General features: G+C 48.2%; 2 protein-coding genes across 4 annotated transcripts in view; one reads left to right on the top strand and one right to left on the bottom strand.

The window, feature by feature from the left end:
• RPL3 (ribosomal protein L3) overlaps positions 1 to 27945 on the bottom strand; it is a 197843-nt gene that overhangs the window by 9296 nt on the left and 160602 nt on the right. The window lies entirely within an intron of this gene.
• SYNGR1 (synaptogyrin 1) overlaps positions 23735 to 27945 on the top strand; it is a 28136-nt gene continuing 23925 nt past the window's right edge. Inside the window, exon 1 of one of the 3 annotated variants that reach the window (XM_058568332.1) lies at positions 23735 to 23877. In XM_058568332.1, the coding sequence (XP_058424315.1) occupies positions 23779 to 23877 (99 nt within the window). In that variant the 5' untranslated portion in view covers positions 23735 to 23778. The remainder of the gene's footprint in view (positions 23878 to 27945) is intronic. The other 2 variants (XM_058568333.1, XM_058568334.1) reach the window with 2 other exon arrangements.

Raw genomic sequence — 27945 nt, 5'->3', positions numbered from 1 at the left:
GGGGTTCTCCTAAAGGGGCCAAAATAGAATGCAGCTGATGACACCCTGACATCATCATCCCACAGTGAACACACAATGGCTGTGCATGCTCAGTGCAGACCAATGAGCTCATGGCAACACAGCAATCTGATCTGTGCAAGCTGTTTACAAGAGGCCAAAACAAGGGGGTTGGGTTACCCAGTCCTGGATTGCTGATTTAATCCAAAGGTAAAATCCAGAGTCTGGAAAGAAATGGCTTGACTTGATTTACAAATTGTCCTCCAACAATACTGTTTTTCAAAATGGAACTTCTAGTAAGGAACAGAAAAGGGTCCAAGGTTTTGCTCAAATACTCAAAGGGCATGTCTTCTCTGCTGCCAGGTAAAATCCAAGGTGTGGACTAACCACTGTGGAAGGTTAGGAGGACCCGGGGAAGAGCAGGATGGGGAAGCAGGAGGCCAAGAGAGGAGCTGAGAGAGGCAGTTTTGTCATGAGGGTGTTTTGATGTCCATCTCCCTTCCATCTCTGGAAGCTTCGTGTTGGCCGTGACTGTGCCCTCCTCCCACGTGCTCAGCCCTCAGTGGAGGCCCTAGCACAGAGAAGGCTCCGGGTCATATTGGTTAGAAGAGGGCGTGAACACAAGGGACCCAATCCAGAACATCACAGTTTCACTTTCCAAGGCTGCCTCCCTTGCCCATTGAAGCAATAATGCCCCCTCTTTGCTCACATCCTGATCTTTTGTGCTGTCATTGATTGTTGCAAAACCACCTGGGCCAGATGACAGGGCATTTGGGCCAGAGGGTCAGTTGATACAAGCTTGTGACATGAGCACAGCCGCATGCCCCTGGGGCGGGAGCCTGGGCACAGAGCCTCTGGGTCATGAAGGGTCCCCCTCCCTGCTCCTCTACCGCCAGCTACCAGGGTGATGCCCGCAAGAACAGGAGCCGGCTGGCCAGGGGCGCCTGGCAGCTCTTGCTCCTGCTCCTGTGTGGCCCAGGCCTGGTGAAATTCTACGCCCCTCTGCTGGGGCTGCAGGCCGCCCGGGCCAACGTGGCCTCCCACTGCCTCTCGGTCTGCATGCTGGGCCTCTGCATCCTGTGGTGCAGCAGCCTGCAGGTGGGTGGGGGGCTCACCCTCATCCTGGCCCGGAAGCTGTGCGTGGAGGTGCTGCTGCCCGTCCAACAGGCCTTGTGGCAGCCGCTGACCATCGCGCGGAGCCGGGGCCTCCAGCTGCTCAGCACCCTGGTCCACAGAGCCCGCCGCTGCGTCCCGCGGCTCCTGCGGCACGTCCGGTGGGAGGCCAGCCTAGCCCTGCTCTCCGTGGCCCCGTGGGCCTACTCCAGCCTGGTCGACTTCCACCACGAGAACAGCAAGGCCTTGGAGCTGCTGCTGCGGGCTGTGCTGCAACAGGTGGCTGTGTCTCTGCTGGTCCGCTGCCTGGACGAGCTGTGGGTGGCCGTGGGGCAGGTGGCCCGGGCCATGCGAGGCAGTGGCCTACAACCCCTGGAGTGGGCCAGGCTGTGCCAGGCAGCCCCCAAAGACCTGGATGCAGTCACTGCCGTCCTTCCAGCCCCCACCGTCCCCTTTAGCCAGCGCTTCCCTGGACCTGACCCGGCCACCCTGAGCAGGCTCACACCAGCCTCCATCAGCCTGTGTCTAGTGGTTGGGGACAAGGATGCCAGCAAGGATGAAAGAGGCTGTGGCTTTGGGGCCACTGAGGTGCCCATTAGCACCAGGTTCCAGGGCAACAGGACGAGCAAGATGGCCTTCAGGTCTTCATCCAAGCAGGCCCTCGCACAGCAAGTCAAGGCGACCTGTGCTCTCATCATTCTTCTGTATATCTATGCCGCGTCCCTCTTCGTGCAGATCTTAAAATAAATGATCCAGTGTGAACCAGCCTCCGGTATGTCCCTGGCTTGCTTTGTCAGTGACGGATCCAATGGCATCAGATCTGTCCACTGAGGCCTCTACTGGGCTGGGGACGAGGGTGGGTGGTACCCAGCATACAAGCCCCACGCATACGAGGGGCCGGGCTGGGGGACCTGGTCTCAGCTCTGTCACTGCTGTGTGTCCTTGGGGAGGTTCCTTCACCTTCTCAGCCTCAGTTTCCTTTTCTGTATGATGTAAATAGGGCTCCAGGGAGAGAGGATATATAAAAATGCATCATTTGTAAATTGTAGATTTCTCTTCCCTCTCTAATTACTCTCACAGAGCGTACAAGGCCTCCTTGGAGAACACTTTTATATTCTATTAAAGGACATAAAAAGAAAACCTGAATAATTGGAGAGACATAGTCAATTCACAGATGGATTGACCTAATGTCTTAAAAATTTCAATTGTCTCCAAATTGAGCTATAAAGTCATTAGGATTCCAACCAAAATCCCAAGGGGTTTTGGCTGGTGGGGCTTATAACCTGATTCTAAGATGTATCTAGAATATCAAGGTCCTTAAAAGTTTAAGACATTTTTGAAAAAACAGAGCCAAAGTGAAGACTTGCTCTGCCAAATACTAAGACATATTACAAAATCACAGTAGTGAAAACAATGCGGTAGTGGCAGAAAAAACAGGCAGACAATTGGAACAGAATGCAGAGCCCAGACATAGGCTGGTGACAAATGGGAACTTGGTACATGAAAAAGGTGACATCACAAACCAGGGGGAGAGCAGGGACTATTTAGCAGATAGAGTTGGAGAAATTGGTTCACCACATGAAAAAAATAAATAAATATAGATCTTGTAGTTGGTCGGGTGGTAGTCCCCAAAAGATACGTCCAGCCAGAACCTGCCAATGTGGCCTTATTCAGAGAAAGGGTCTTTGCAAAGGATTCTTTGAACTAAGGATGTTGAAATTAGATCATCTTGGATTAGGATGGACCCTAAACCCAGTGACAAGTGTCTTTATAAGAGAAGCTAGGGGAGGAGAGAAACAGAGAGAAAGGCCATGTGAAGTGGGATGCAGATTAGCCAAGGAACACCAAGGGTTGCTGGCAGCCACCAGAAGCTAGGAGGGAGGCATGGAACAGTTTCTCCCCCAGAGCCTCCAGAAGGAACCAACCCTGCCAACACCTTGATTTCAGACTTCTGGCCTCCAGAACTGTGGGAGAGTAAATCGCTGTTGTTTTCAGCCCCCAGGCTTTTGGTAATGTGTTACAGCAACCACAGGAAACTAATACAGGTCCTCACCTTGTATCTCAACTCTATACCTAAGATCCAAAAACATTTTAAGTGCTATCCCAATGCAGAGGTTATTTTAATGTGCCCAAGGCATTTATTATTCTTTGGGAAATAATAGTAGCTGCCGTTTATTGAGGGGAGAATAATTCGATCATCTAATCAACCCTTTGAGGAAAGGATTCTCTTAGTGTCTTTATAGCTTTATAGCTAAGGAGACTGTCTCAAAAGAATTAAGAAACTTCCTGAGATCACGCAGCAGAGCTCACACCCTCAACCGCTAGCTTTCTGTCCTTGCTCAGAAGGAGCTCTTCCCAGGGTTCCTCTGGTACCTCCTTCACTCCTGCCACCAGCACGGAGGTGTCCAGAAGATGGCTCTGCTGAGTTCGCTGCCGTGTTCCCAGGCCTCGAGCATTTATCCTGTGAATGAAATCAGATGCCAGTGTCCCTTTTTAGACTTTCACCTGTGCTTTCCCCGTTCCTTTGCTGCTCAGCAGATACTGCTCGCTGCCTCCTCAACCCTCAACCCACTAAGTCCAAGCCATGGTCACCTCCCACCTGGATTGCTGTACCAGCCTCCAGACACATCCTCTTGGTCCCCCTCCTGCCCTGAAATCCGTTCTCCACCCAGCAGCCAAGTAGATCTTACACTGTGAATCAGACCATGTTATTCCACTGGTTAAGACACTCTAGTGGCTTCCCATAGTATGAAGACTGCAGGGACTGGAAGCTAGGTCCCAGCACATCTCTTGTTCCCACAGGCACCCCCACACTGACCTCTCCCATTCCACCTGTGAAGCTGGGTACCTGAGCATTACTGTAAATATTCAATAAGAACATGATTACCCTTCGACCTTGTTCCCAACACAGACACAGATGAAAAGAAGTTAATCTTGTTAATTTGCTGTTTGCTTGTTTAACCTGAGGGGTGACTCAAAGGTTACAAGGATTTATGAGCTGGTTTTACAGAAGAAAAAGAATGCCCTCAAGGATCACCAGACAACCAGCCCCCAGCTGCCCTTGATGCCCAGAAGTCTGGTTGCCCAAGAGCTTATCTGGAGTGAAAGAAACATGAATTTCCCTGAGTTTCTCTGAAACTCCTCCTGCCAAGCCCCTTAGCTCTATAAAACCCCCTGTTTTCTTCTTTTATTAAGGTGGATTTGAGAGAACCTATCCTCCCACCTTCTCATCTTGGCCAATTCAAATAAACCTTTCTCCATCTCCAAGCACATCATGCACAGGAACTTGAGATTAAGAGGTTCGGTATCACGTGCAGCCCTCCCTGCAGTGGATCCTCTGCAGCTGCTCCTTTCCCTGCCCGGAACATGGGTTGACGTCTACTTATTTTTGTTAATGCATAAATTTTAAAAGATGACAAAATCATGACTCTCCGACAGATATAAAATGAACATACGTCCAAGATTTTATTTAGCTCATTAATTCCTAAGGGAACCAGGCAGACGCCACAACTGGTGCAAAGGAGAAGACGCAGAGTCACATATTTATATAAAGAAATGTTGAAATGAATTTACAAATTGACCTAAAACTGGCTTTTTCCACTGCGGGGGAAGGTGTCCTTCCACTGGACAGGATTTATTTGCATGTGTATGGTTACAGATTACTGGCATTGCTATCCTTTACCTACAATGTACAGAGCTGCACAAAAATACTGTGGTTCATGGGCAAGGAATAACCTTCAAACTACGCAGAACTAGATAATCCCTGAGGCTCCATCATGTCGTTGAAAGGATAGCCAGCGATCTCTTTTGCTTATTCCAAAAATCCTTAAATTTTCCTACACTCTTCAGATCTTACCTTATACATTACCTCTTTGGGAGCCTTGCCCAGTCACCTGATCTTGTAAACCAGTCTCTGTCCCCTCCTCAGACCTTACAGATTTTAAATTGTCATTGTCAGCTTCTTCAGAGATGGAGCTATCTCTGTTTTGCTCAGCACCCAGCACACAGGCGGGCGTCATAAATGTTCGTGGATGAAGGCAAGGATGCACCTGTTTGCTTTGAGGATGTGTAAATATTGTCGACGGAGCCTCAGGCTTGGACCTCCTGGGTTTCTCTAACAAAAATGCGTTTCTCCTCCCTGGGGGAACATGAAGATGAGGAGAAGCTCCTCCTCCCAGAATATCCAAAGGTGCAATTTTGTGTCCCGGCCTTCAAGTCTCTGGGAACCTTCCCTTTTCGCCATCCCCCAAACATCAAGCCCAGTGCCCCAAGCATCTTACAGGTTGACCAGCTGACTTAATAGCCCGCTGAGCCTTTGTTTCCTCCGGTGTAAAGGGGCACAGTCCCATCTAAATCAGAAAGTTATTCATTCATTCATTCATTCAACAAATACAGGAGTACCGGTTACCAGATTCTGTTATATTCATTACATATATTTCATCAGTGCTTCTCAGACTTTAATACGCAAACAAATCGCCAGGCAGCTTGTTAGAATGTAGGTTCTGATTCAGAAGGATTGAGGTGCCAGGCTGCTGGTCTGTGGAGCACACTTTAGGCAGCAAGGCCCTGAGTACATGTTGTTAATTATCCCCATTTTACAGCCCAGATTACTGAGGCCCAGAGAGGTTGAGGGTCCTGCAGCTGAAAGGTGGAGAGGGGTTTCAGGGACAGAGGAAAGCAGAGGTTCTTCAGCGGTGGCTGTACATCAGAATCACCCAGGGAGATTTTAGAAATTCTGATTCCCAGGCTGAATCTCAGAACAAGTTGCAATTTCTGGGGCGAGACCCAGGCATCAGGCATTTTAAAAAGCTCTCGAAGTGACTCCAAGTGAAGCCAAAATTGAGAACTACTGGCCTAAACGATTCAGTAGGAGGATTGGGTTGGTAGGTTTCAACGTTATCCATTCGACCAATCTTTTCTAGGTTCATAATGTGCGCCAGGTTCTCCCCTGGGGTTGGGGATTTGGAGATGAATCCATTTGGTGTTCATTCAAGATACCGCGAGAGAGGTGGGGGCGGGGAGGAGGAGGGGATGAGATGAGTCTTCCAGAAGATGGCGGCTCTCCCCTGAGGTGAGGATCTCTGTGGCCTGCCCTACAGGTTCCTTACGCTGAGGTGGGTCTCTCAGGGACCTGGGGTGACCCTGGTGTGGTTCTTGGGCACAGAAACTCCAGAAAAATAAAAAGTGGGCATCAGCCAGGGGTGATGAAATAAATCAGGCTTACCTTATCTGACATGAGGACATTCCACAAAGTCATTCATTCATTCACTATATGTTTTTTGTGCACCTGTTGTGTGCCAGGCACTGATCTAGGCATTTGGGATATACGAGTGAAGACAACAACGTGCCCCGCCCTCTGGGCGCTCCCACTCTGGCCTTAATGAAACAAAACAGCACCGAACCAGAGCAGGTACAGACAAAGGAAGTCAAGAGAGGGCAGAGAAGCAGATCTCCATGCACATCAGGACCTGATCCACGATCGCGGAGCCACAAGGCTGTGGGGCACAGGTGGATTGATAAGTGACAGGTATGGTGTGGGGAGAACCGAAACACTCTGGGGAAAAACAGCCACGGCATCTTCTACAAACGCCATATACGAAGGTGGATTCCAGGTAGATTAAAGGTAAGACTTAAAGATAATAAAAAATATATATATGGGAGAAAATCTTTGTGAGCTATGGATGCTGAAAGACTTCTTAAATAAGGGCCCAGAAACACAAATCATAAGGGGAAAATGATTACTTGATTCTATGTCAACATGGAGGATTGCTTTTCAGTGAAGGAAAGTATAATTAATTGACATTTGCAGAGTATGTACTAGGTGCCTGGCTTGTTCTTTGTGTTTGCAAATGCTAACCCATGTAATCCCACAGCACTCTGAGCTTGGTCCCGTTTGTGTCCTCATGTCATACGTGGGAAAGCAGAGCCACAGAAGGGTACACTTGAAGGCGATGAGAGCAGATTCAAGTCCAAGGAGTCTGGGTCCAAAGTCCAGGCTCTTAGCCAGGGGTCCACAAATGCTTTCTGCTTTCTATAGGGGCCAAGGAGTAAATATTTTTGAGACCGGCTCAAGACAAGGTTGACATAAGGGAAGCCATATGGTAGACAGAAACCCTGTCGTAACTTTGAATGACTGCTGACAAACTAACCCTGGATATGCACCCACCAGGAGATCTAACTGCTCTGTAGATTTTACGACTCCTGCTTGTGTACGTACCTCCCAGCTGCAATGAGATGATAACTTTGTTCTTTCGAGTTCCTTAGGAATGTGATGACCTCTGAACAGAGAGTCTATGCTGATAGCCATCATCAATGAAACTGAAAGATCTGATGTGGCACTCCCAGTCTGTAACACCCGAGGGTCAACATTCCTAACCCACTCCCCTATAACCCACCGGCCTATATAAGTGCTGTAAGATTTTGTGCCCCCTTAAGACAGTTCTTTGAGACATTAGTCAGCCATCTTCCCCCTTGCTAGTAAGCTGTAATAAACTGCCCTTTCTCTGCCACCGTCTTGCCTCTTGACGATTGGCTTTTGTCTCGTAGTGAGCAGATCGTGCCCTTTGTGTGGTAACATTTTTGACTTTGTAGACCATACAGTTGTAGGGATCCAAAATGCACTTCAATGTGTAGACGCAAAATAACCAATAACCATTCTATAGATAAGAGAAATAAGATGAGTTTACTTGAGCCAGAGTGAGGATTATAACCCCACATGGCCTGAGAAAGCATTCTGGAGAAGCATGATTTTCAGTACAGTCTTATATCTCTTCAGAACAAAGAACATACATTAAACACATCCAGGATACATTTTCATCAAAATTTCAACGAGGTGTTCAGTTGCAAATTAACAGGTCAACATGACGCTGAAGTCAGGAAAGGGACTAATCCGGGCGTTTCTAATAGGACTTGACCAATAAGGCATTACCAACAGGAGGGGAAGTATGCGCTCTTATCTTAGGAGAGTGCATTCTTTAATGGTTAAAGCAGATGTACAATGTATGTTTGATAGGCCATAAGTCAGGCTTTTTAGTTCAAGCCGAATCAGTCTTGAACCCGAAAAGTTACCCCATATACCTCAGTATGTGAGAATCTCTTGTCAAGTGGCATTAAGATTATTTTAAGCTAAAAGCATCTGGAGCCGGCCCCGTGGCTTAGCAGTTAAGTGCGCACGCTCCGCTGCTGGCGGCCCGGGTTCGGATCCCGGGCGTACCAACACACCGCTTCTCCGGCCATGCTGAGGCCACGTCCCACATACAGCAACTAGAAGGATGTGCAGCTATGACATACAACTATCTACTGGGGCTTTGGGGGGGAAATAAATAAATAAATAAAATCTTTAGAAAAGATAAAAGCATCTGAACAAACAGCAGCCACAGCAGAAAAATTTATGTAAACTTCTTTGCTGCCTTAAGCAGGACCTCCTGAAAGAGACAGCCACCATAAACCCCAGTCTGGGAGGTTCACAGTCAGAAAGAAGACTAACCATCATAACCTGAATAATTGCTTAAACAAACTTTGTATGAAACTGTCACACCTTCCATTTGTTCCTCCATTGAAGCTCTTTCTCCCTCATCCCTATTCCCTTATTAAGCGAGCATATAAACCCCTATCTTCCCTTTATTTTAATTCAATGTTTCTTGAAGCAAATGAGAACAGTGGAAACGAAGCAGGAGTTGGAGGCCGCCCCAGCGTCCACCCCCCTGGGGATGGGTACGTAAGATGTGGGGATGCAGACTATGGGCTGCTGGGCACCGTTTGCAGTGAACAAGTTAGACATTCCTACTGCAACATGGATAAGCCTTAAAACCACAATGTTGAGCTGAAAAAGGTAAGAAACAGTAATTTTATAGCTCAATGTCGTTAATGCTATTTAACACAACACAAATGCATACATGCTTAATTTACAAGAGCGGGTGCACGTTCGGAGAGACCTATGTAAACGACATTAGGACAACAGGTACCAGACGGAGGTAGAGACACAAAGGCCCAGGCCCCACCTGTCAACAACGCTGGGCCTTGTGTTCCTTCTGAGCTCTCTGGGGGGCTGATGCAATGTGTGAGACCCTCTGCTTTAGAAACTGCTGTGAAGAGGGGCCTGAGAGTGAGGGTTGGGGGGAAGGGAAGAAGAAAAAGGAGACGAGAGGGTGTTGGACTCGGTCTGGAGTTTGTAACGTGTTGCGAACTGAGGAGACCCATTAATGCAGCCGTTTGCTCTTGAGGTGCACAAAGATGAATAGTTACTATCATTGCCGTGATGACTACAGGAGAGGAAACAGTGGTTCTCCTTCTACTCTTCTAGGTTCTCGGCTGGGGCTCTGCAACGAATGACAGATTAACAAGAGAAAAACAAACAGAAGTTTATTAACGTGTGCATCTCATACATACATGGGAGAAACCCAGGGATGAGTAACTCAAAGGAGTGGCTAAAACTCGGGCTTCTATAGCATCCTCAACACAGAACAAATTTGTAGAGAAATGCCGGGACAAAGGAAAGGATTTTAGGCTTCCAAGGGTGGCAGGTCATTGGAAAGTAAATAGATGGGAGGAAACTAACGGAATACAGTTTATCTTCAGGTTCTTCCGGTGCTGCCTCTAGGCTGATGAGAAGAGTCTAGAATCGTCTCCAGTAAAGGAAAATTTACACCCTAGAAAGAGGAAAGGGAAAGAGAGATTTTCCTGCATTTGCTACTTCTTAACTGTCTTCAGCTCAAAATAAGCCTTATGTCAAAGAGGCATATTTTGGGGTGACATGTTCTGGTTTTGCTCAATGATATTTCTGTACAGTGAAATAGTTCACAGACTGTTAACCAGAATTAGGTAGAGCTATATATAGCGATGTGAAAAGACTTTCAAGACGTCATTAAGTAAAAAAAGCAAGTCACAGAACCACACAGATGCTACGATCCTGTTCATTCAATAATTAGATACGTGTCCATGCACACGTAGTGAGAAGGTTCATAAACAGCCCACCGGAAGCTGGCTTATCAAACTGGCTACTTTTGAGGAGCACGGTGGGCATGAGGGGTGGTGTGAAGGCGGCTTTCCCAGATGGTTCTGAATACCCTGCTGTATTCTTCCCGACAAGAATGTACTCCTTGTTAATTGCTTGCGCAGTTTTTAAAAATAAAAATCAAAGTTAACTTCTGAAAAGAAACAAAACAAGAATCATCTGGGCTTCTTCGAAATATAGGCACCACCCCAGAGCCTGCTGCATCGGTAGCTAGTGGAAGGAGAGGCACAGCCATGTGGTAAAGAACCCTAGGGAACTCGGACAGGCACACCCCACTAAGCACCACTCAGCTGGGGAGAGTTTGGGCAGATTATTTAAACTTAAAACCCAAGTAATTGTAAAAGTCCTTTCTGTGCACAAAAAGCTCCTCTGGGTCATCACAAAGCTTATGTTGGGACCCTTGGAGCACATCCCTGCCTCTGGGTCTGAGTCCCTCCTGGAAAATGAGGGGATTGGACCAGAATCTCTCTAATGGATGGTCCCAGGTCCCTTCTACTTACCTTTTAGGATTCTAGGTGGGTTGTGTTTCTAATCCAACCAACTCAAACCTACTACCATGTTATAATAAAAAAAACAAAAATAGGCAACTGCCCTGCTAGTAAACACAGAGTAAAAGTAGAAAATCACCCCTTGGTAATCTTTAATTGAGTCAGGCAAGGCTTCCAAGAGATGTTAAAACCATCGGATGAAATGCAGTTGGGAAACATGATAGTCGTGCAGGCTATTGTTACTGCCTAAAAATGGGGTTCTCCTACCCGATGCACATAAACAAGCCAATTCATTCTGGCATCAGCTTTTGGGGGAGAAATCAGCTTTGTCCTGCAAGATCAATCTGCAGGGAGGCAGGGGGCGTGTGCCCTCAGATCTGTCTCTCCAATTCAGGATTTGGGGCGAAATTTAAGAGGTTAGGAGAACACGCTGGCACGCGGAAACACTGGCAGGACAGGTTTTGATTGGTGGGCTTCAAGCATTTAGGTAAGGTTCTAAACATTTATGATGAGCTTTGAAACATTTATGGTGAGGTGGGGAAGGGATTTTAACACTGGCTCTTCCTGAATGATGGACGCCTCACTTCTGGTAAGAGTCCAACTTTTAAGTTCTGGTCGTGTTCCGCTCCTTTGGTTCTACGGGGAGGAGGATCTTTGGTTCTGCGGTCATTTCAGGCCACGATTTCTTCTCTTCGCGTGCTCTGGCTATGTGACTTTGCGAATTTTCTGAAAGACAATTCTTAATCACTCTGTTGATAAGATGGGGTCAGTTGAACTGATCTGGAGGGCCTGAGGTTATAGTATCGCCTACAGGTTACTTATTAATTACCAGGGAAAAGCGCAATTCACCAGTGGGGAGACTGGGGGTCCCCTCTTTAAGCGAGCAGCGCCACTCATAGTGGGACAGCCTGGCATCGTGTCCCCAATGATGGGGTGCCCTGTGACGCTCGCGACATCATCTGTGACCTACTAATGTCCAAATGTTTAGCGTACGTGTGATCGAGAGGACACAGACAAATCCAGCCTCTCGGCCTCCACTTCCACCCGGTCCCTCCTCACCTGATGCTAACACTATTCATCAACACACATTTTCCACCCCTCTAAATTCATTGCAACTCCCACGGCTGGGGTTTCCAGTGTGTGTAGATGTAACACGTACGACAACTACCACATAACTCGGGAGGGTGAAGGCGCTTCCATGGCGGTGAGACTTTTACATTCCACTTGTATCAGTCAAGGCTCTCCAGAGAAAGAGAACCAACAGAACCGATCATCAGTGTACATATGATTTATTTTAAGGAATTAGTTCCTGTGATTGTGGGGGCTGGCAGGTCTGAAATCTGTAGGGCAGGCCAGCAAACTCGAAACTCAGGCAGCAGTTGATGTTGCAGTTTTGAGTCCAGAGTCTGCAGGGCAGGCTGACAGACTGGAAACTCAGAAAGGAGGTGACATGGGAGTCTGGACTCTGAATTCTTTCCACTCTGGGAAGCCTCTGTTTTGGCTTTCAATGCCTTCAACTGATTAGATGAGGCCCACCGACACTATGGAGGATAATCTCCTTTACTTGGTCAAATGATTGTAGATGTTAATCACAAAATACTTTTTTTTTTTTAATTTTATTTATTTATGATTCCCCCAAAGCCCCAGTAGATAGTTGTATGTCATAGTTGCACATCCTTCTAGTTGCTGTATGTGGGATGCGGCCTCAGCATGGCCGGAGAAGTGGTGCGTCGGTGCGCGCCCGGGATCCGAACCCGGGCCGCCAGCAGTGGAGCGCGTGCACTTAACCACTAAGCCACGGGGCCGGCCACAAAATACTTTCACAGCAACATCTAGACTAGTGTTTGAACCAACAACTGGACACCATAGCCATTACTATACCAAGGCCTTTAACTGCTCTGATCGTCCACCTCACTAATTCACCCTTCAGCCCCACCTATTGTGTTCTTTATTTCAATGTTTATATTTTTCATTTCTAACATTTCTGTTTGGTTCACTTTTATTATTTCTTGTTTCTCTTTTATATTACTAATATACTCCCTTATCTCCATATTGTGCCTATTTTAAATTCTTGGGGGCTGGTCTGGTGGAGTGGTTAAGTACATGCAGTCCGCTTCAGCGGCCCAAGTTTCGCAGCTTTGGATCCCAGGCGCAGCCGGATGCACCACTCATCAAGCTGTGCTGTGGCGGCGTCCCATATAAAGCGGAGGAAGATGGGCATGGATGTTAGCCCAGGGCCAATCTTCCTCAGCAAAAAGAGGAGGATTGGTGACAGATGTTAGTTCAGGGCTAATCTTCCTCACAAAATAAATAAATTAATTAATTAACTGTTGGTTTCTTTGTCCTAATACCCCTGTTTCAAATGGTATAGGTCATGCAGTTTATTGTCTTTATTTTCAGACAGTTGTACTACTCAGATATCTAGTTATTTTAGCCCTTGAGGTCCCCCGCCTACCCGCCCACAGAGATTTCAACTATTCAATCTAGCAATGAGTATTGAGAGGAAAAGGGCCAGTTCCCGAGGTGTGTTAGTTCCAGGAAATGTAAGCAGAGGGGAGGATGAGCCAAGGATCCACAAGACGGCTGCGAGCACTCCCTCTCGCTGACACTGCCCTCCGGGTACTCATGGGTTCACCCTGAAACCCTCAGAGTGGAGCAGCCTGGGGAGGGGCCGTCTCCCCGCTGTCGCCCCTGAGCCTGCTGATCCGGGGAGGAGGGGTGGGCGAATGAGTCCTGAGGGCGGCTGGTCAGCAGTCCACACCGGTTTTCAACAACTCCTCACGCCACGGGGACTTTTGATTTGCACTGATGTTACTTCCAACCAGCACGTGGAATTAATTTTCATGAATGGTGTGAGGCAGGAACCCAGCCTCGTTTCCTTCCCAACACGGGCAGCCAATTTGCCCAGCACTGCTTCCTTACTAAACGACCCATCCTTCCGTTCGCAGTGCGCCTTCTGCTGTACGTCACATTTCCAAATGTTCTTCGTTCTGTTTCTGGCCTCTGTATTCTGTTCCGTTGTTCTTTTTGTCTATCTTATTTCCTCTAGCTTTACAATAAACCTTTAAATCTGCTGTATCTATTTGATAGAACTTGTTCTTCTTCCTCAAAATTGTATTGGCAAGTCTTCGTCCTCTGTTTTTCCATAAGAATTTTAGAATCAGCTTACCACGGTCCACTAAAAACCTTGTTGATATTTGGATTGGAACTGCATTGACTCTATAGATCAATTTGGGAAGAATTGAGATCTTTACAATATTGAGTCTTTTTTTTTTAAAGACTGATAAGTTGTTTTTCTTTTTTATTTATTTATTTATATATTTATTATTTTTTGTGTGTGTGTGAGGAAGATCAGCCCTGAGTTAACATCCATGCCAATCCTCCTCGTTTTGCTGAGGAAGACTGGCCCTGGGCTAACATCCGTGCCCATCTTCCTCCATTTTATGTGGGACGCCGCCACAGCATGGCCTGACAAGCTGTGCGTCGGTGCGCGCCCGGGATCAGAACCCAGGCAACCAGCAGTGGAGCGCGCACACTTAACTGCTACGCCATGGGGCCAGCCCAACACTGAGTCTTCACACCTGGTTATTTTGCAATATCTCTCCATTTTTTAGGACTTCTTTATTGCCCTTAAGTTTTAGAATTTTCTTTCCAAAGATCTTGTCCACTCCCCTCCTTTTAAATTATTCCTAGTTGTTTTTTAAAAATATATTATAAATAGCTCCCTTTCTAAATTTACATTTTCTAACTATTAGCTGTGGGAATATAAAAATACAATCAGTTTTGGTATATTCCGATAAGCAAATTTACTAAACTCTTATCAATTCTAATAATTTGCACGTTCTTTAGAGTTTTCTATGTAGAGCAATTATATCATCTGAAAGTAACAAATATTTATTTCTTCTCTTCTAATCTTCATACCTTATATAACTTTTTTCTCTTGTCTCACTGTGCTGGCTAGGACTTCCAGAGCAGTATTGAATGTAGTGATGGCTGGCATTCTTGTTTATTCTCTCATTTTTACAAGGAATGCTTTTAATGTTTCAACTGTTAAGTATACTCATCCTGTAGGATTTTTGTAGATAATCTTTATTAAGTTAAGGACGTTTTATTTTTAATTTAGTAAAATATTTTACATTGAATAAGTGTTAATTTCACTGAATCATTTTACTGTGTCTGTTGAGATGATCATGTAGTTTTTACCTTTTTTTTTTTTTTTTTTTTGCTGAGGAAGATTGGCCCGGGGCTAACATCTGTGCCTGTCTTCCTCTACTTTATATGGGACGCTGCCACAGTGTGGCCTGACAAGTGGCGCATCGGTCCATGCCCGGGATCTGAGACTTCGAACTTAACCTGCTACACCACCAGGCCGGCCCCATAGTTTTCACCTTTTAATCTGTTAATATGAGAATTTACACTTATAGATTTCCTAATAATGAACCAAATTTGCATTCCTAGGATAAACACAACTTGTTCATTATGTATTATCTTTTTATGCATTGCAGGATTGAGTTTTGCTAATATTTTCTCAGCAACGTTTGCGATGATATTCATGAATGAGACTGGCTTGAACTTTTCCTTTCTTGTACTATCTTTGTCTGATTTTGATGTCAAAGTAGTCTAACCTCATAGAATAAAATAAGTACTCCTACTTTTTTACTCTAAAAGAATTTATGTAAAAGTGGAATTATCTCCTTTTTGGGTGGTTGGTGAAATTCACTGGTAAAATCACCTGAGCCTTGTATTTTATTGTGGCTAGATTTTTAGCCACTGTTTTAGTTTCTTTAATGGTCATAGGACTATATAGATTTTTCTGTAAATTTACAGGAAATTGTCCATTTTTATCTATTTTCAGATTTATTGGCATAAAGTTGTTCAAAATATTCTCTTGCTACCTAATTATTATTTATTTTTTTTGAGGAAGATTGGCCCTGAGCTAACATCTGTTGCCAATCTTCCTCTTTTTTCCTCCCCAAAGTCCCCAGTACATAGTTGTATATGCTAGTTGCAGGTCCTTCTAGTTCTGTTATATGGGACGCCACCTCAGCATGGCTTGATGAGCGGTGTGTAGGTCCACACCCAGGATCTGAACCCGCGAACCCTGGGCCGCCAAAGCAGAGTGTGTGAACTTAACCGCTATGCCACCGGGCCAGCCCCTTTATCTGATTTCTGAAGTCAGTTGCCTAGTTCATTAATTTTCAACCTTCTAATGCAAGCACTTAAGATAAAAATAATTTCCTTCTTCGTACTGCATTAGCTGCATCCTCCAAAATTTTAATTGTAATTATTTTGCAGTCTTAAGTATTTTCTAATTTTCACTATGATTTTTTTCTTTGATCTATGGGTTATTTAGTAGTATGTTGAAAATTTTTAATGTATGGGGCTTTTAAGTGCTTTTGATTGTTAATTATTTCTATCTTAATTATACTGTGGTCAGGAAAATGATCTGTATGTTACTAACTCTTGGAAATTTGATAAGAACTGCTGGAAGGTCACTTTGCTATAAAATAATTTTTATTCTCCAATTGTTTAGTACACTGTTCTATATATGTCCATTATATAAAGCTTGTTCATTGTATGTTTATATCTTTTTTCTCCTTGATCTACCAATTTTTTTTTTGTGTGAGGAAGATGAGCCCTGAGCTAACATTCATGCCAATCGTCCTCTTTTTGCTGAGGAAGACTGGCCCTGGGCTAACATCTGTGCCTATCTTCCTTCACTTTATGTGGGACGCCGCCATAGCATGGCCTGACAAGCGGTGCGTTGGTGCGAGCCAGGGATCCGAACCCCAGCCTCCGGCTGCAGAGCGCACCCACTTAACTGCTAGGCCATGGGGCTGGCCCCCTGATCTACCAATTTGAAAGAGGTTTGTACATTCACTACGATACAGAATGTGTAATATCTCTTAAAGTTTCTCTCAATTTTTTTTTTTTTTTTTTTGTGAGGAGGATCAGCCCTGAGCTAACATCCATGCTAATCCTCCTCTTTTTGCTGAGGAAGACCGGCTCTGAGCTAACATCTATTGCCAATCCTCCTCCTTCCCCCGCCCCGCAAAGCCCCAGTAGATAGTTGTATGTCATAGTTGCACATCCTTCTAGTTGCTGTATGTGGGGCGTGGCCTCAGCATGGCCAGGGAAGCGGTGCGTCGGTGCGTACCGGGACCAGAACCCGGGTCACCAGTAGCGGAGCGCGCACACTTAACCACTAAGCCACCAGGCTGGCCCTCAATTTTTAATTGAATATATTTTGCATCTATTTTACTTTATATATATGAGTGTTATACACGATTTTACTTATTGTCTTGGTGAATTGAATTTTATATCACGTTATATAGTGATGCTATTTATCACTAGGAATACTTTTTCCTTTAAATTCTATTTTTTCTAATATTCTATGGATAATTAGCCATCTTTTAGCTAATATTTGCCTGGTATCTTTTTCCTTCCTTTTGGCTTTAGAAATTCTATTTGTTTCCTTTTCATGTCTGCCTGATTGTTTTTGATAGTCTCCAGTTCCTTTCTCATACTTTTGGTTCCTTCTTTAGTTCTTTTGTGTGTGTGTATGTGTGTGTGTGAGGAAGATTGGCCCTGAGCTAACATCTGTGCCCATCTTCCTCTATTTTGTACATGGGACGCAGCCACAGCATAGCTTGATGTGCAATGTGTAGGTCCACGCCCGGGATCTGAACCCATGAACCCTGGGCCACTGAAGCGGAGCTCAAGAACTTAACCACTACGCCACCAGGCCAGCCCATCTTTAGTTCTTAAATACATTAAATATTCCCATTTTATATCATGATCACTTAATGTTCCGATATCTGAATCTTTTGCTGGTCTGATTCTGCTGTTTATTATTTCTGCTGACTTTATCTTGTTTACTCGTGTGTTTTGTGATTTTTTATTTTGAGCTCTTATTTGGTGAAACTTTATCTGCAGGAAGTCTCTGAGGTTTGGATTGAAAAGATGTGCATATTCCTGGTGCCTGAGGGTGCCACCAACCCAGCGCTATTTGAAACTAAATTCTCAATTTGGGATTCTTCAGATAAGGCAGAAAGAGTGAATCGGGGCAGGAGGGCTGGCTGGGTAAAGTCAGGGTCCCAACTCCAATTCCTAGCCTTCGTGAAGCCCAAGATAGCGAGATTTCCCCACCCTCTGCCCTTCTCATTCACTCCTCCACGGCGAGTATGTCCCTCCGGGCATTAGAGCTTTATGTGGGGTCCACATCAACTCTCCACTTGGCTGGGCCCAGACTGCCTCTCCCAGCCTCTGCCTCAAGGCTGTTAACCCTTCAGGGCCCCAGGAGAAGCAGCTGTGTTAGGGAAGCTCTGATTTCAGGGCCTGCTCCTCTCTCTGGGTTCACGCCTTCCTTCTTTTTTGTTCTTTTTGTGGTCTATTCATGGTTTTTTTCCCCTCGCATTTTAAATTTTTGGCTATCTAGACTTCCACATTTCCAGTCTTGTTCTTTTTTTTTTCCTTAATAAAGATTCTTTCTCTAAGGATTCCAAACACTTATTTTAAAGAGGAAATCTTCTATCTTCCTATAAAATCCATCTCATCAGCAGTGACTTCATTTTCCAGTCGTTGTCAGTGGTGACTTTGTTGCCTGTGGGATTTCAACAAGGCTTGTGGATTTCTGGTTTGCAGCCTCGTTTGGAGCAGGAGGTTTTGCTTTTCTTTTTCTTGTCCTTTTTCTCTCCCTGTATGCATCCAGGCCTTCCAGGCCCACAGTCCCAGAGTGCAGCCAGGTTCCTGAGGGTTACTGTAAATATTCAACAAGAACAGGATTACCCTTCGACCTTGTTCCCAACACAGACACAGATTAAAAGAAGTTAATCTTGTTAATTTGCTGTTTGCTTGTTTAACCTGAGGGATGACTCAAGGGTCACAAGGATTTATGATCTTGTTTTGCAGAAGAAAAAGAATGTCTTTAAGGAAGTTACGATCACCAGATAACCAGCCCCCAGCTGCCTTTGATGCCCAGAAATCGGATTGCCCAAGGGCTAATCTGGAGTGAAGAAACACGGATTTCCCCTTTGTTTCTCCAAAACCCCTCCTCCCCAGACCCTTAGCTCTATAAAACCCCCTGCTTTCTTCTCCTGTTCAGGCAGATTTGAGAGAACCTATCCTCCATCCTTCTCATTTTGGCCAATGCAAATAAACCTTCCTCCATCTCCAAGCACTAGTGTCTCAGTGATTGGCTTACTGCACGTCGGGCACACGATCTTGACATTAAGAGGTTCAGTATCAGAAGCAGATCTCACAGTGATATTTTAGGGCTCCTCCCTATGGACATATTGGGGATACTGCAGCCTCAGTTGAGGGGCTAGCAAGAGGCTTGCTTCAGCATTCGGTGGGCAAGCTACATATTTGTCCTCCCTCCCTGGACCCACCACTTTCTCTAAGTCAGAGTCCCAGGCAGGGATCCCCTTCAGTTTTACTTTTTATTTACTTTTTTTTTTTTCTGGTGAGGAAGATTAGCCCTGAGCTAGCATCTGTTGCCAATCCCCCTCTTTTTTGCTGAGGAAGATTGGACCTGGGCTAACATACACGCCCATCTTCCTCTACTTTATACGGGACACCTGACACAGCATGCCTTGATGAATGGTACGTAGGTCCAAGCCCAGGATCTGAACCTGTGAACCCCAGGCCGCCGAAGCAGAGCGCGTGAACTTAACCGCTGCGCCGCCGGGCCGGCCCCCTGCAGTTTTACTTTTTGCTTGCTTTCCCAGTGGTGCAGGGCCACCCCTGTCCCTGGCTTCAGGTGGGAGCCTGGCTCAGGTTCTGTCTCTTGTGGAGCGTCTTTCTCTATTACTGTGCACAAGCCAAAGCTTCAGCGGCTACGTGGACCGGGAGCCCACGCCCCTGGGGCTCCAGCCCTCTCTCTGTTTCGTATTTCTACTCCACAGGGTTGTTTATTTTTGAGCATATTTTGGTCTGTTTAGTTTTCCCATCTTATGTTTTAGTTACCACTGCTCTGGGTATGGTGGAGAAGTTTCTGTTGACTTGTTATGTTGTCATCTATTGCTGCACAACAAACCACTCCAAAACTTAGTGGCTCAAAACAACAGCCATTTTATTATATGTCGTGACGTTGTGCTTCAGGCGTTTGGTCAAGGCTCAGCTGAGTGATTCTTCTTTTCCATGTGGCATCAACTGAGCTCACTTGGTGTATTCAGCTGGTACATGGGTCAGTCTGGAGGGTTCAAGGCAGTGGTGGTGACGGCTAGAAGGCTGAACTCAGCTGGGACTCTTGACTTGAGTATGTGCATGAGGTCTCGGTGGTCTCAACATAGTCAGACTTCTTACATGACGGCTCAGGACTGAGAGGGTTCCAAGAGACGGAAAGGGCAAGCCGATATTTTCTTAAGGCCTGGGCCAGGAAAATGGCACAATGGCATTCTATTAGTCAGCTAATCACAAGCCTGCCCACATTCGAAGGGAGGAGACACAGACTGCACCTCTCTACGGGAGGAGGATCAAACAACTTGAGACCATATTTCATCGTCACCCTTGTTAATTTTTTCCCCTGGGCTGTAAGATCCTTTAGGGCAGAGACCATGTGCTATGTTACTGTTGGATCCCAAGGGTCCTCAATGACCTGGCACGCAGTGGAGTCACATATATGTTGAACAACTGTCTAGATGAGTGTGCACTACATAGTCTTAGAGCTAACGAAATCTGTGCGCACTGCCTTCCTCCCTTCCTGGAGAAAAGAATGGGATTGCTGGATCAAACGGCACGTTCTTTAGTTAGTTGAAACGCATTGCTAAACAGCTCTCCAGAAAGGTACCCGTGGCAAATTTTTAAGATTATAATTATGCTGTGGCTCATTCATCAAACACAATGAATACATTTCCCCCGCCCAGGCAACTCCACGCTCTCAACACACGACAGACCTAACACCGTCCACACCAAAGCCGCCTCCAGGGGGCAGCAGAGAAGAAGCAAAGGCAGATGGGGCGGGGCCTGGGCTGGGAACTGGAATTACCAGGCAGAACACGGCAAGATCCAGGCAGCTCTGGGTTTGCAAAAGCTTGACCTACAAAGAACAGCCTGACATCCTCCTTCGACCTTGCACTAACGCGGGACACATAAATACAGACGGTAGAAGAGGAGGACATTTCTATAACCTGCAAGGATAGGTATAAAGTAGATGTTCATGGGCGAGCCGGGAACCTACCCACCGTTATAGCTTTGTGTTTCTAAGAAAATGCCTACATACCTTATTGCACAGACCCACCTTGAAAACCAACCAGGAGGGGGAGGCTAATAACGTTTCCTGAGCTCATTCTTTATATCAGGCACTATTCTAAGCACATTTTGTGCATTCTCTCATTTAATCCTGACAATTATCCTCAGAGGTAGGTACTACGCTTATTTCCATTTTTCAGATGAGGAAACAGGCCCAGAGAGGTGAAGCCATTTGCCCAAGGTCACACAGTGAGTGGGGGCAGAGGGGGTGCCAGGACTTCCGCCAAAGAATATCTGAGTCTGAAGCTTACGTTCCTAAACATCACCCTTTCTGAGATTTAATTCATTAGTATGATCAAATCTTAGTGCTGGAAGGGTCTAAATTCTTCACCCTTTATGCCCCCATGCCTAGCACACGGCCCTATGCAAGGTGGGCTTCAAATAAATATTTACTGAATGAATAAATGAATGAATATTACTCACTGATCTGAATATTACTCACTGATTCCACCCATCACACTTGCACATCTTTCCTCCATTTTTAAAAAATTAGGTATATTTACATATAGCGAAAATCACCATTTTTATGGACAGTTCTTCAAGTGTTGACAAACACATGGTCAACTGTACAACCATCACCACAGATATAAAATTATTCCATCATCCCGCCCAATTTCCCCACGGCTCCTTAGTAGTAAATCCTACACCCTCTACCCACGCCAGCCCCACTCCCAGCCCCTGGCACCCACTGATGGTTTTGCTTCTGTGAGAATGTCACATAAAGGGAATCATGCAATCTGTAGCCCTTTGAGTCTGGCTTCTTCCACTCAATATAATGCATTTGAGTCTCACTCATGTTGTTGAGTGTATCAATGGTTCATTCCTTTTTATTCCTGAGTAGTATTCCATTACAGGGATGTTCAATGGTTTGTTTATACATTCCAGGTGAGGGCCATTTGGGTTGTTTTCAGGTTTTGGCTATTACAAATAAAACTGCTGTCAACATTCCTGTATAGGGTTTTGTGTGAACATAACTTTTCATTTTGCTGGGGTACATACCTAGGAGAGGGACTGCAGGGCCATATGGTAAATGAAAAGTTAACTTTATAAGACACCACTCAACTGTTTTCCTAAGTGGCTGTACCATTTATTTTCACCAGCAATGTTTCCGGTTGTTCTAAATCCTCATTAGCACTTGATATTGTCAAATCAAAATCTTTTTAGCCATTTTAATAGGTGTGTGGAAGTATCTCATTCTGGTTTTAATTTGCATTTCCCTAATGACTAATGATGTTGGGTATCTTTTCATGTGCTTAGTTGCCATCTGCATATCTTTGGTGAAGTGTTCAAATCAAATCTGTTCAACTCGTCTGACCATTTTTTAACGTGGGTTGTTTGTTTTCTTATTATTGACTTTTTAGAGTTCTTTATATATTTGGAATACAAATCCCTTATCAAATATATGTTTTGCAAATATTTTCTCCAGACTGTGGTTTGCCTTTTCATTAATTCTCTTAATAATGTCTTTCCATGAGTGTTCTTAATTTCGATGAAGTCCAATTTATCGATTTTCTTTTATGGATCGTGCTCTTGGTGTGGTATCTAAGAACTCTTTGCGTAACCCAAAGTCACAAAAATTTTCTCTTATGTTTTCTTCTAGAAGTTTTATATAATCATAGTGTATATAAAATCACCTCATAAAGTTGCTGTCTTAAAAGAGATAATTGAGATAATGCATGTAACGCCCTTAGCACAGGGCCTGGAACAGAGTTAACATCCAATAAACAGAGCCTAGGATGGACATTTGCCCCTAATGTTTATAAGAGGTCCCCTCAGGCCCACTGCACATTTCCTCCGCACAGATCTGGTGTCCTGTCACCACCAGGGTGGCAGAGGCCTCTGTAGGCATCCTTGTCCAGCCTGCTCCAGGAACCACTGTAGGTACTGGAGGCACAGAGAGAGGCCCTGAGGCCTACGGGTCACCGGAAGAGCCAGACCTGGAAGGTGGTTCTTTCCACTGCACCCAGCCCTCCTCCATCCAGCCTGTTTCCATGAAACCTGGAGCTCTAGCCCAAGCCATGATGGGGTGATGTGGACTAGGGTCTATTTATTGAGCACCCACCGTGTGCCAGATCTTTGGCTACAGCAGTGAACATGACAAGCAAAACCTACAAACTAGCAGAGGAAAACAATGAACAAATAATTACATAATAAATTATTGGATTAAGGAAAAGGGTAGGGTGCTGCGGGGGGTGGGAGGGATGTCTCGTAAGAATTTATTGCCCTTCCTCATCCCCCGCCTCTGTGCCAGGTGTCTCGGGCCCCTCCAGGCTGGGGCTGGGAGGTGCTCAGACACAAGGACCCACATGACGTCAGCGTGAAAATAAGGTGGAAAGGGCGCTGGGGCGGTGGGGGCTGTGCTTTGGGGGGCGCTGGGAGAAGGGTTATTAGTTCGTGGTTCATCGATTCATTCAAGAACTCTTCCTGCGGCTTCTACTGTGTGCCAAGCACCCTGCGAGGAGGACAAACGCGGCCCCTGCCCTGTCACTATATTGGGGGCAGACAGAGCGACCGGAAACAAGCGAACATAAATAACGAAGATGGTTTCCGCCCGAGCCTTGGGCTTGGAGGGGCTGTGACGGGAGCAGGGCGCCCGGGGATCTGCCGCCCGGGGGCGGGGACACGGCCCGCGTTTGCGGCACACACGCCCCGAGCCCCCTGCCCCCACTTGCAAAGAGGTCACCGCGCTAGCGACGCGCGCGCCCTGCGCCCGGCCCGCAGCACACGCGCCCCCGCGAGCCAGGGCGCGCGCGCGGGCCCCCGCCGCCTGCCGCCCGCCGCCCGGCCCGCGCCCTCGGCGCACGACGCCCCCTCGCGGGAGCCCGGGGCCGCGCAGGGGAGGGGGCGGGGGCGCCGCGCACGCGCACGGGTCGGCGGCGCGCGCCGAGCGGGGGGCGCCGCGCGGGTGCAGCCACGATGGAAGGGGGTGCGTACGGAGCGGGCAAAGCTGGGGGCGCCTTCGACCCCCACACCCTGGTCCGGCAGCCGCACACCATCCTGCGCGTCGTGTCTTGGGTAAGGACGGCTGGGCGGCCCGGCCTGGCCGGGGGTGGGGGCGCGCGGGCAAGGGCGGCGCGCCCGGAGGGACCCCGACCCCAGAGGACCCAGGGCCGGGGCGCGGCAGCCGGCGGGGAGCCGTCCTGCGCGGTGCCGGCGCCCGCCCCTCCCTCCTTCCTGGGCCCCGGCGGGGGTCCCCGCGCTCGCGGGGGCGCCCGCTGCCGCTCCCGGAGCCCTCTCTTCCCGGCGCCCCCCGTTCGTGCGCTCCTTCCCCCCGGTCGTCGTGGCCTCCAGGCTGCGGCCGTGCAGCTCGCGGCTCGGGTTTCGCGCGGCCGCCCGGGCGGACCGGCGACCGTGGGGACGGAGCCCAGGTTTCAGGTGGCCTTTTCGGGGGGTGGACCAGGGCGTGGATCATCTCGTGGGGGTGCACGCCGCGCCTGCCGTGGACGTTCAAGCGGAAGAGGGCCGGGAACCGGGTGATTTGGCTTAGCCCGGCCGGTCTGGAGCGATGCGTCCGGAGCCGGATACCTGGCTTCCCCCCGAGAACGGCCTCTCCTTGGCGGCGTGACCTTGGGCTGGAAACCACTCAAGAAATGTTCACGGGAAACGAGGAGTTAAACTCCGGCGTGGGGAGCGTCACCTCCTCTCCCGTGCCTCAGTTTCCTGATTTGTAGAGAGGTGGGAGGAGCCTCCTTGAGGTCTTCTTGGGCTCTGATATTTCATGAATCTCTGACGACCCCCCCAACATACACCTGGATGCCTGAGGGGGGAGACCCGGGAGAAAGACCCCCTCCCCACAGTGAAGAGCAGAGAGACCCGCGGACCTCCAGTCTAGTGGGGGCGGAGTCCCCCACTGAGGGGGGGTTCAGAGCTGGGGTAGGGGAGAGGAGGATGGGACAGAGTGAGCACAGAGGGAGGGGTTCACGTGGCCTGGGCAGCACCCCAGGGCAAGGAGGCCCGCTGCAGTGTGGGGAGGGGTGCCTGAGGCTCACTAGAGGGTCTTGCTCTACAGCCCTGGGGTCTGTTCCTGTGGGATGCTGAGCAGGGGCACTGTCAGTGACTCCAGGACGCTACACCCAATGCCAGCTGTGGCCTCGGGGTGTTCACACTGCCTCCTGTCTTGGGTTTTCAGGGCCATATTAGGGTCTGATGGGTGGGACAACTCAGGTGTTTACCTCCAGCCTCCAGGAGGGAAAGGGGCTACCTTTCCTTTGCTTAAAAGCGTTAAAACCTCCTCCTGGTGCCACAAGAAGGGTGGTTACGTTTAAACCCCTTTTGGCTCAAGTGCCCACCAGGTGGAAACTCTTTGAGGGCAGGGAAGCCCTGTTCTGTTATTCTTTGCGGCCCCAGTGACTGGACAGAGCCTGGCACCTCCATGCGGGTTTGGGGTGCTGGCTTCATTCCTCTGTGCCACCCCTAGCTCCCCCAAGACCCTGCAGGCCCTCGGCAAAGGTAGAGCTCTGGGGGACACCTGCCTGATCAGGGGCTGGCTGTGTGCACTGCTCCCCTTTGCTGGTCCCTAGGCCCCTGGCCTGGGTGAAGGGTGCAGTGAGGGTGAAGCCGCAGGCTTTGTGAGGGGGTCCCTCCCGCCTGTGATGGCTTCATTTAGCAAAGCTTGACTGAGTTTTCGAGGCCCAGAGGGAAGGCCAGCATGACTCAGAGGCAGCCCTTCGTGCTCGTGGAGCCTAGAGTCCCACTGCAGAGTGAGCCAGGGACCCCCAGGCAGTGGCCGAGAGAGCCAAGAGAGGGGCCTCCCGCCATGGGAATCAGAGAGGCTTCGTGGAGAAGGTGATGTCCGTGGAGAAGGTGATGTCCGTTGGGCCTGGAAGGATGAGGGGAGTTTACATATGTGCACCTCGGGCTGCGAGGAGGACGTTCCAGGCAGGAGGAAGGAAAGGTAACTCTGATTGAGCACCCGCTGTGTACAGGGGTGCTCTCACGATTACCCAGCTGGTTCCCAACAGCCTGTATCCCGCTTGAGTAAACTGAATCTCAGAGAGACCCAAGGTTGCTGAGCAAAAAGTGGCAGAGGGAGAATTCGAATCCAAATCTTCCTGTGTCCAAAGCACAGTGCTTACCCTAGGGCAGGAAGACTTCAGAATCCTGGGATTTCAGGATTGGAAAGGATAAGGGTCATCTGGGCTGACCCCCATCCAATGCCCAAATGCCCCCCTAGCCTCCTAGCCCTGCTCACTACCTCTGTTGGAGGAGAGGTATCTGACAAGGTCTGATTGACACCTTTAAAAAATATATAGTTTTTTTTTCTGATCATAAAACTAATACCTGCTGATTTGGGGAAAATATAAAAATCACTTGTGATGGTTGCACAACAATATTAATGTACTTAATACCACTGAACTGTTACACTTAAAAATGGTTAAGATGGTAAATTTTGTTATGTGTATTTTACCACAATAAAAACAAATTTGGGGGGAAAAATCATGTGTGACCCCCCCATTTAGGGAGGGCTGCTGTCTCCTTCCAGTCTTTTTCAAAAGTCTGCGGTGCCCCGAGACAGTTTACACACTGGGGGGCGTGCAGTGGATGTGGCTGGCGACCTGCCCTCTGCCCTGGCGCTTGCTCCAAGCACCGTGAGGTCTGGCCGGCGTCAAGCTTCCCCATGCAGCTAATGAAGCCTGAGCTCAGGGGCTAGGGTGACCCGTTTTTCCTGGTTTGCTGGAACTTTCCAGGCTTTAGCACTGAAAGTCCCGTGGCCTAGGAACTACTCAGTCCCCGACAAGCCGAGACTGGGTGGGTCGCTCTCTCCAGGACTGCTCCTGTGCTGCGCGGAGCCTGCCCGCGGCCCTGGAGGGGCCCAGCCACGTGTGCACGTGGGCTCATGATTTTCTCAAGTTTGCAAAAGACAGATCTTTTTCTGTTATTTTTCTGAAAGAGGACCTCCAAACCCTATAAGCCTCTCCCCTCACCAAACCTGAACCCATCCTGCAGCCTGAGCCCCCTGAGCCCCAAGCCTGGCTAGGACCTTGTCTCTCGACTGAGTCCTGTGCCCCCCCACACACACACACTCCTGGCAGGGTGACTACTCACAGCAGGAATCGAGAAATTGGCTGTGTTGGTTGAGGTGGGGAGGGAGCTGGCGAGCCCTCTGGCAGATCCCAGCTTGGACCCTCCCTGCCCTGGGCCAGGAGGAGCTGCTGCCTCTGACTCGGGTTGGGGGGGAGATCCACTGCCACTCCCAGCCCCCCCAGGCACCAGCTGTGCCCACCCCCCGTGCCTCGGTCTCCCCATCTGAACGAGGAGGCTGGGCGAGGTCAGAGGTGCCTGGTGGCTGCTCCTGTCTTTGTTCTGGAGCCAGGTGGGGGAAATGCAGTTCCAGCAGGGAGCTTACTGATTTCTTATGAAGGACCACCTTCTCTTTGGAATTTGTACTCTGACTTTTAGAGGGTTGAAATGACCTTTGGGAAAAGAATATTGGTGTTGGTAGATGAGAGGGTTTTTTTCATTAATGCTCTGTTTTGGCAAAATAAATGACAAAATGTTTGAAATTTTGCTGTTTTCGGGGTTGATCTCTTAAGGGCGTTGGCTGTAACACCCAGGATTCTGGGAGCAGAGTGGGTGTCGTCCCTCCAGATGGCAAAAGTGAGGCGCAGGCTGGAGGTGACTTGTCTACTGGCTCAAGGCTCGGACTGTCAGAGCCGCAGTTTGGACCCGGCCTGCAGGGTCCACATTCAGGGTACTCCCTGAGGCCTCCATCTCTGGGTCGCAGTGGAAGGGGTGGCTTGAGGGGGTGGCTTTACACCCTCATTTTTAGAAGCCCCCCCTCAGTCATCCCAGGTGAACACTGAGTATAAAAGCTGAGCTGGCTTTGTACACACAGCAGCTTGGAGATGAGACCCCTCGTCCCTGCTCCCAGCAAGACTGCCACTCCTTAGCCGTCCTGGGCAGAAATTCTGGAGCCCGCTGCGGCCGTGGGTGAAGGGGGCCCAGGGTGGAGACGGAGCCTCTGGGCATCGTTCGTTTGTTCCTTCCTTCCACAAATAGCAAGTCCCTGCTCGGTGGCAGCCTGTGTGTCCCCCTGGAGACGCCCTCAGTCCAGTGAGAACAGAGTTGACTTGACAGGCACCA

This window comes from Diceros bicornis, chromosome 25 (genome assembly GCF_020826845.1).
Source record: "Diceros bicornis minor isolate mBicDic1 chromosome 25, mDicBic1.mat.cur, whole genome shotgun sequence".
Lineage (NCBI taxonomy): Eukaryota > Metazoa > Chordata > Mammalia > Perissodactyla > Rhinocerotidae > Diceros > Diceros bicornis.
Note: the sequence above shows the minus strand (reverse complement) of the source record. Positions and strands in the feature narration are given on the sequence as shown.